General features: G+C 41.1%; 1 protein-coding gene across 7 annotated transcripts in view; it reads right to left on the bottom strand.

Annotated features, from left to right (window-relative positions):
- BICD1 (BICD cargo adaptor 1) overlaps positions 1-6,962 on the bottom strand; it is a 116,402-nt gene extending 109,440 nt beyond the window's left edge. For 3 of the 7 annotated variants that reach the window (XM_087722979.1, XM_087722973.1, XM_087722974.1), the window contains exon 1: positions 6,195-6,962. In XM_087722979.1, coding sequence (XP_087579105.1) covers positions 6,195-6,407 — 213 coding nt within the window. In that variant the 5' untranslated portion in view covers positions 6,408-6,962. The remainder of the gene's footprint in view (positions 1-6,194) is intronic. The other 4 variants (XM_087722976.1, XM_087722977.1, XM_087722975.1 and 1 more) reach the window with 3 other exon arrangements.
- Between the last annotated feature and the right edge of the window lie 1,735 nt (positions 6,963-8,697).

The following is an 8,697-nucleotide window of genomic DNA, read 5'->3' as shown; positions in this document are numbered from 1 at the left end:
TCATTCAATGACCATTCAAAGTTACAACAGCATCAGACAAAGGGACTTATGATCAGCCTCAAAAGTTATAAGTGGACATGGTCATGTGATTTTTCTCTTTATGGCCACATTGCTTAACAAGGAAGCCCCAGTTATCATCATTAAACCATGATGATCTTTGATGACTTTTTAAAGAGGAAGTACTACTATGTTATCATTTTCCATCCCAAATTATTTGGATGCGTTTATGTTTTCATGTATTTTTAATTGGTGTTGTCTTAAACTGACCTAGCTGCTGGAATTAGATGTTGTATAGTATTTTTCCTACAGCCATAAACTTGTTCTGTACTGGTAACCAGTCAGCTTGCTTCAAAATTATCCTGTAGTCTGAGTGTGGAGACGTATACACAACAACAGTATTACAAATTGTGTGTGTTACATCAATAGGGGAGACCTCCCAGAACACTGAAATACCAGAGGTCAAAACATGTTGGAAATGGTTAGCATGCTAAGCAGAGTGTTATAAACTTCATTACATGATGATTTGAGACACATCCCTCAAAGTGTCCTGAACAATGAATAATGTGTTTGCATGTTGGTATGTTTTTGCTTGTGTTGGTGTGGGAAGGAGGGAAGGAGGGAGGGAGAGAAATCCATATTCATTAGCTAGCTAATATACAGTATATGTTACCATATATAGCTTGGCAGTTTTCCATTTAGAACATATCCACATTCAAGTAACTTGGGTGTTCCTTATCACAACATGAAGCTTCTGCATTCTCCCTGCTTAATAATTTCTAACAGAAGTTGTGGTTTGGGGAGTAGGTATATATCCTTGTGAAAGTTGGACTATAAGAAAGGCTGAGCGCCAAAGAATTGAGGCCTTTGAACTATGGTGCTGGAGAAGACTCTTGTGAGTCCCTTGGACTGCAAGGCAATCAAACGGGTCAGTCCTAGAGGAGATCAACTCTGACTGCTCAAATATTTTGGGCCACCTAATGAGAAGGAAGGATTCACTGGAGAAGAGCCTAATGCTGGGAAAGATTGAGGGCAAAAGAAGAATGGGATGACAGAGAATGAGGTGGCTGGATGAAGTCACTGAAGCAGTAGACACGAGCTTAAATGGACTCCAGAGGATGGTAGAGGACAGGAAGGCCTGGAGGAATGTTGTCCATGGGGTCACGATGGATTGGACATCACTTCGTAACTAACAACAACAATAACAACAACAACAATATATCCTAAAGTTTAACTTTCTATGCAGGCTAAGGTGGATGCTTTCTTCCTTCAAAGCACAACTTTTATGAAGAATTTTGCTAAATATAATCATGAAAAGTCTAAGAATGAATGAATCAATCAATCAATCAATCAATGTATGTGGTGTGTGCATATGTGTCTTTGTGTGTATGTACGTGTGTGTGCATGTCTATATGAATATGTATGTATTTGTTTATGTATGTATGATATAAGAGTAAAATTCTATCATAACAACATTGATATGACACAAGTGTATTGGCACTGCTCAGTTTGATGACAATCAGAAAAAAAAAGAATGGCAACAAAATTGAGGACTTTGTTGTATTAAGCCTAAATGGCAATCACTAAATATAAGACCAACTCAGCAATTGGTGTTCACTGTGTCGAGACTCAATCAGCAAGCCACAGTGCACCCAATAAAATCAACCGCTTTCTATCCCGGTATGGAATGACATAGAGACTGACACAGCACAAGGAGCCTTTTGCTCTGCTTTCCCCATAAAGCTTTTTAAAAAAATCTAGAGACCTACTGTAGATGTTTCTATACAAAATAAAGTCCTGCTGAATTCACTGGGGCAGAAGAATGCAGCCTCAAGGAAGTGAGACATCCAAGAAGACCCCAGAATCTGGTGATGGACTATAAGTTTACAAATAAATAGACACAAGAACACAGCAGGTGAGGAGACGATTATCCAAAAAAAGGTGTTATCTAGAGCAGGGATGTCCAAACTTGGGAACTAGCCATGCTGGGAAATTCTGGGACTTGATGTCCACAAGTCTTAAAGTTCCCAAGTTTGGACACCCCTGACCTGGAGCCTCATTGTTTGAGTTGGGCAGTCTTACAAAATGTATTAATGAATAAATAAGTGGACAACAATGCCAGAATTACATCACGCCAATAAAAATAAGATGTGTCTTTTTTTTTTTTTCATTCTGGTTAGTGTAGCTGCTTCTTAAATTATTTTTAGCCGCCTCTGCAGGGTATGCAGCTGTGCAAAATGGCTGTGCAAGCATACAGATGCAAATATAATCACTCAGGAGCATGGCTGGCTGAGGAATTCTGGGAGTTGAAGTCCACAATTCTTAAAGTCGCCAAGATTGTACACCCTTGCTTTATATATTCAGAAGTACTTCACCCAATAGAAAACCTAGGAGGAGTAGAAAACTAATAAGCTGTGCAAGTTCTCCCTGCACTCGTTACAGGATTTGTATATCTCTATAATACACATTATACATTGTATAGACGCAATACTAAGACTGGATTATCACAGGGTAAATCCAATTAGGAGATTATTTCCAAAACTGACAAGGTTTATTGAGCTATTAATTCAATCCCATTTTATTTGTTGTATTTCAGACCAGTTAAATTTTAACATAATCAATTAAACTAAAAAAAATAGTACATTGCTTTTTTTTAGTCCATATGAATAAGGTTATCACTTAGTTAAAGAAATCTTATGGGCTTTAATCAAATCATTTGAGTAAATCTAAATGTATCTGCATGGGATCTACATAAAGACACGAAGAAAAGATTTTGTTTTCTTTTTAAGCAATGCTATTATGTTTAGAGAAAATGTTTTAGAAGAAATAAGAGTGTTCCTACAAAATAGGCTCAGTAACTTTTCTTTTGCTCTTTGAACTGAGCCAATGTCTGTCTCTTTACTGTGGGCATGTTTTAAGCAAAATATTACTTGGTCTATGGTTCCTGGGCCCAGGAACTGATGAAAAGAAAGACTAGGGGTGACATCATAGCAGTGTTCCAATATCTCAAGGGTTGCCACATTGAAGAGGGAGTCAAACTATTCTTCAAAGTACCTGAGGGTAGAACAAGAAGCAATGGGTAGAAACTATTCAAGGAGAGAAGCAACTTAGAACTGGGGAGAAATTTCCTGATAGTTAGAACAATTAATCAGTGGAACAACTTGCCTCCAGAAGTTGTGAATGCTCCAACACTGGAAGTTTTTAAGAAGATGTTGGATAACCATTTGTCTGAAGTGGTGTAGGGTTTCCTGCCTAGGCAGAGGGTTGGACTAGAAGACCTCCAAGGTCCCTTCCAGCTCTGTTATTCTATTTATATACTGTACATTATTTTGCTATGATGGATTTTAATATCAGAATTAAGGGTAATTCTCAATTTACAACTCTTCAGTGAACTGTTCATTGAAAGTTACAGTGGCGTGGAAAAAAGTGACTTATGACCATTTTTCACACTTACAACAGCATCCCCATGATTACATGATCAAAATTCAAAAGCTTGGCAACTGACTCATATTTATGACGGTTGCAATGTTCCGGGGGGAGGGGTGTCATGTGATCACCTTTTGCGACTTGTGACAAGCAAAGTCAATGGGGAAGCCAGATTCCCTTAACAACTGTGCAGATAGCTTAACAATTGCAGTGATTCACTTAACAACTGTGGCAAGAAAGGTTGTAAAGTGGGGCAAAATTCTTAACAACTGTCTTGCTTAGAAACATAAATCTTGGGGTTGTGATCATACATCGAGGACTATCTGTACTATTTTATGAAAATGCTGAGAATTATCCATAAAATTATAAAATTACCACTGCCATTTCTTAAAAAGGAACAATGAAATCTCTTTATGTAACAGCATCCAAGCATTACCGTGATATTTCTTCATGACTACAAATGAACTATATATCACTTCAGCCAGGATATTGGACATCAGCAGAGAACACATTGGATTTACCTCTCTTCCAAGCAATTGAGAAGTTTCTTCATTACACACATACTCAGGTTGCTACTGGAAATGAGCTCTCTTTATCTTCACTTCCTGGCTTATGAATACGGTATATGTCATCCTCCTCCATGCCAACCTGCCTAGTCATTCTCTTGCTCCCGATGAACTCTTCAGCAATGCCTTCCTTTTCCCCTGGAGCTATCAGATGCCTAGTGGTAGAACTTATCTTCTTCATCCTTTTCTCATCCAGACTACACTCTGCCAAGCAAATGTGTAAAAAATAAAACCCTCCATCTTTTGATATCCTACTAATACATTTTCCCGTAGTAACTAACGTTGATGTTAGTAACCAATTTTGTTGTATTTATTTTGTACAATGACAATAAAGGCTGTGTGTGTGTGTGTGTGTGTGTGTGTGTGTGTGTGTGTGTGTGTGTGTGACTTTTATTTCATAAAGTCTCCTTCAAGTCTAACTCAACTCATGATGACTTCATGGACAATCAATGTAGCTTTCCTGGCTGTGGTGGGAAAATCTTTCTGGTGATCATGTGCGAAATGTTTTTCAATTTCCAGCTTCACCTATGATCCTAGTATTTCCAGGTGGTCTCCAAATCAAGTACTAATCAAAGCCAAATGTTCAAGATCAGTCATGTGGTTGATGCTGGCTTCATGGCATAGATGTATCTTAGATCTTTTTTAAAGATTTGTTTTAAATCCCACTTTTATTATTTTTATAAAGAAGTCGAAAACAGCAAACATGACTAATGGGCCTTATTCCTTCTATTTTCCCTACAACAACCCTGTGGGGTGAATTTCTGTTCCTATCAGCAATAGTCAACTTTCTTCAACAAGTTCACCATCTTCAGTGAGAATTATGAGAGTTGTACTCCATCACATCTGATACGTAGAGACATAAAAGGTAATTTCTTCTAAACTTTAAAGCCAGGACCCAGAAGGTTTGAGGGAACAAGGTCAATTTTTCACTTGAGCCCACATCCCAAAGAATATTGCCAGTTTGGTACAGTGGTGAAAGTACTGGCCTAGAAACCAGGAGACTGTGAGTTCTAGTCCTGCCATAGCCATGAAGGCAGCTAGGTGACTTTAGGTCAATCACTCTCTTTTAACCCAATCCATCACACAGAGTTGTTCTTGTGGGGAAAACAGAAGGAGAAAGGGGTATTATATATTATATATATTCACTGCCTTGAGTAACATATAAAGTAATAAAGGCAGGATTAAAAAGCGTCAATTAAATAAATAAATGTTGATGAAAGAAACCAGCCATTTCAGTCACTACTGATATTTTCTGTGGGCATTTCTGTCAAAATTATGCACATATATTTGCTAGATTCATTGTGTTATATTTATTCCCATGCTAATACTTCACCTTTATATTCACCTTTAGGTTTCTACTATTTGTAATATAGCATATATGGACACAAATAAATATGAATTTAGAATTCACCATTTGATTACTTCATCGTAAATACCTATCAGTGATCTGCATTATGAGATTATAAATCTTTGCTTGTATCTTTTCAATAATACGCAAAAGAAATACAGATTGCTCAGTGACATGCACAGATTACATACATGTTAGATATTTTTATAAGGCAAACTTGATTGACCCAGATCAAATATATCTTTCTAGGCAGAAATGGCTACCTATGGTGGATTCCATTGACAGGTAAAAATTATGAAAGGATGAAAACAAACGTAATACAGAATTGTTAGTTTTTAAAAATGTAAAGATGTTCGTGTTTCCTTTTAAATGTTTTTTTTTTCTGAACATAAGCCAAGCTATTCAGTGAGAGATACATGTTTACCCTCAAATATCAAAAAAACAAAAAGTCGAGTCTACACATAGTTAAGCAGTGCATCCATTGCCCTATTTTGATCAGTAATACGTTTAAAATATCAGATCCTTAATAACTTTTGAGCATCTTTGTTGACCAGTCCTGGTCTTTGTATCTTGCATGAATCACTGCCATTTCAGTCTTAGCATACATTTACAGATCCAGATTCAGAACTACATTTGGCCTACAATAAGCTTCTTTTCAGGCGAAATAGTTCAGAACATATCACAAAGCAAGGAGATCTGAAGGGTATTTTCCTCCCCTTTCTCTTTTTTACGCACACATGACACGTACCAGGAATCAAGACAGAAAACAAACAAATCCCCCCAAAATATGGTACCATATTGAGGTGGGGAAAATGAAGGATGAATGAGATCAGCCGGGTTTTCCCAAGCCAACTCACCTCTCTCAGCTGCTCCAGCTCCTGTTTGAGGACATCATATTCAGTTTCCAGCTCATCGTACTGCTGTTTAAGGGTCAGCTTCTCTTCCAAGACCACCAGCCCATATTCAGCCGCCTGGATCTTTTCATGGGTGGTCTCAGTCAGTTCTTTGGTCAACCGCTCAATCTCCGATTTATAGTGATCCAGGGTCTCCAAGATCTTTTCTGCAGCCATAGCTTTGGAGGATGGTGGTGGCAGCAGGGAGGGGAGGGGGAGGAGGAGGAGATGTTGGGGGGGGGGAGGAAAAGGAGAAAGAGATAGAGAATGAGAGGAAGAAAAGAAGGATGGAGACAGATGGGAAGAAGTGGGAGGGAGGGATGAAGGCAGGCACAGGAGGGATGGATGGATGGATAGATGGACAACAGTTCGCCCTGGGGTGTTGTTGGGAAGCGGTCAGCTACCTCAGCTTAAGGCCAAGGGAGAGGATGGGATGCAAGATGAAGAAGAAGGGGTAAGGGGAAGGAGTCCGAGGCCCCCCGAGGCTGCTGCACCATTTGTCCTTCGGCCGCTCCACATAGGGACAGCATAATTGCGCTGTGGAAGGAGGGAAAGGAGGAACCGGGAGGGCGCCTGTTTCCTCGCCCTCCCCCACCCCACCCCCGCGCTCAATTTTTGCTTATTCAGAGGCACCGGTCCGCCATGTCTCCAGGGCAGCTTCACCGCAGTCTCTCTCAACTGTCCACCTGCTCTCTTTCTCTCCCTCCCTCCCTCCCTCCCTCTCTCTCCCGGCTGCTGCTGCTGCTGCTGCAGCGCCAAAGGGGGCGGGGGAGATGCTGGAAATGCAAGTCAATCAATAAAGCAGCAGCCCTGGCTCTGTAGATGGTGCAGCCTCCTGGTCCCCACGAAATCGAGTGGGAAGGGAGGGAGGGAGGGAGAGAGGGAGGGGGAAGAGAGGAAAAGAGGAAGGGGAGAAGGAAGGAAAGGGGGAAGAAAGAAGGAAGGAAAAGGGGAAGGGGAGAAGGAAGGAAGGAAGGAAGGAAAAGGGAAGGAAAGAAGGAAAGAGGGAAGGGGAGAAGGAAGGAAGGAAAAGGGGAAGGAAAAGGGAAGAAGGAGGGAGGGAAGACAGGAAAAAGGGAGAAGGAAGGAAGGAAAAGGGGAAGGGAAGAAGGAAGGAAAAGGGAAGGGAAGAAAGAGGGAGGGAAGAGAGGAAAAGGGGAAGGGGAGAAGGAAGGAAGGAAAAGGGGAAGCAAAAGGAAAGAAGGAGGGAGGGAGGGAAGAGAGAAAAAGGGGAGAAGGAAGGAAGGAGATAACCTATTACCAAACAGAGCTGCTCAGACAGGGAAGCGACCATCCAAAAACACCTCCGGTTGCCTGGCCGACCTCTTCCTCCTTCTTCTACGCACAGCTGGGCGAAAGGGACAGCGGGAACGATGACGGCGCCACCTTTTCCTCCTCCTCCTCAGGGCATCTTTCTTCCCACACTTGTAATGAAACAAGCAGGTGGAGGAAGGCTGCGCTCCTCTATCTCATTTCCCGGCTTTCTGCCCCCTGGTTTTAGCATCCTGCTCCAAGAAAGAACCAGTGTAGGTGTTCAACCTGTCACTAAGAGGATGGAGAGTATCCAGGAGTTTCCTTACCTGATCACCCCCCTCCCCCCCACCCTTCCAGGGAGGGGGATGATAGGTCCTCTTTATTTGAATAAATCGCAGGGTAAAGCAACCCACCCAGGATGCCAGCTGAGGCATGGACAGGGCCTGCAGTCTGCTGAGACTCTAATATGATCAGTTTGGGCTGGGTGGGTTGTGTGAACTCAGCCATTGGGATTTTTTTCCGCCACAAGCCACAGTTTAACAAACTATATAGTAATGAATGCCAGGAGTGTATCCTGTCCTGGATTACATAAGAAAGAAAGCAAATTGGGGGGGGGGAATGAATTCCATGCAGAAAGGGCGTGAAAATTAAAATGCCACCCTTGTAATGCCCTTACAATGGAGGACCATCCACATCTGGAATACTGTGCATAGTTTTGATGGCCACATGTAAAAAAGTGAAGTGAGGGAAGTACAAAAGAGGGCTACTAAAATTATCAACCAGCTTGAATCCTTTCCTTAGGAGAATAGATTAGAATGGCAGGGATTTCCTAGCTTAATAATAAGATAGTTGAAGGGAGACATGATCGAAAACATTAAAAAACCATGCATGGCATAGAGAAAATGGTTGCGAAGTTGTTTCTTTTTTCTCTGTCAAAATCTTAAAGCTGTCTGTCTGGGAGAACATTTAAAAGAGACAAAGCATTTTTTCCCCCACACAGTGCAAAATTAATCTCTGGAATTCATTACCACAAAGGAAGGTTCTGGCCACTAACTTGGATGCTTGTCCACTTGGTTAAACTCTTGAAGAACAATCGAGCGAATCTAGAGGTATTTCACGAGAAGAGTCTTCCACTCCACTGCTCACAATAGAATACCTTTTATCACCAGGCTTGAAATTTTGGCCTTGGACAACCTAGAACTACGACGACTAA

The sequence above is a fragment of the Thamnophis sirtalis genome, unplaced genomic scaffold (genome assembly GCF_051295495.1).
Source record: "Thamnophis sirtalis isolate CommonGarterSnake01/CBP01778 unplaced genomic scaffold, rThaSir2_p1.2 scaffold_9, whole genome shotgun sequence".
Classification (NCBI taxonomy): domain Eukaryota; kingdom Metazoa; phylum Chordata; class Lepidosauria; order Squamata; family Natricidae; genus Thamnophis; species Thamnophis sirtalis.
This window is presented reverse-complemented; position numbering and strand designations above follow the sequence as displayed.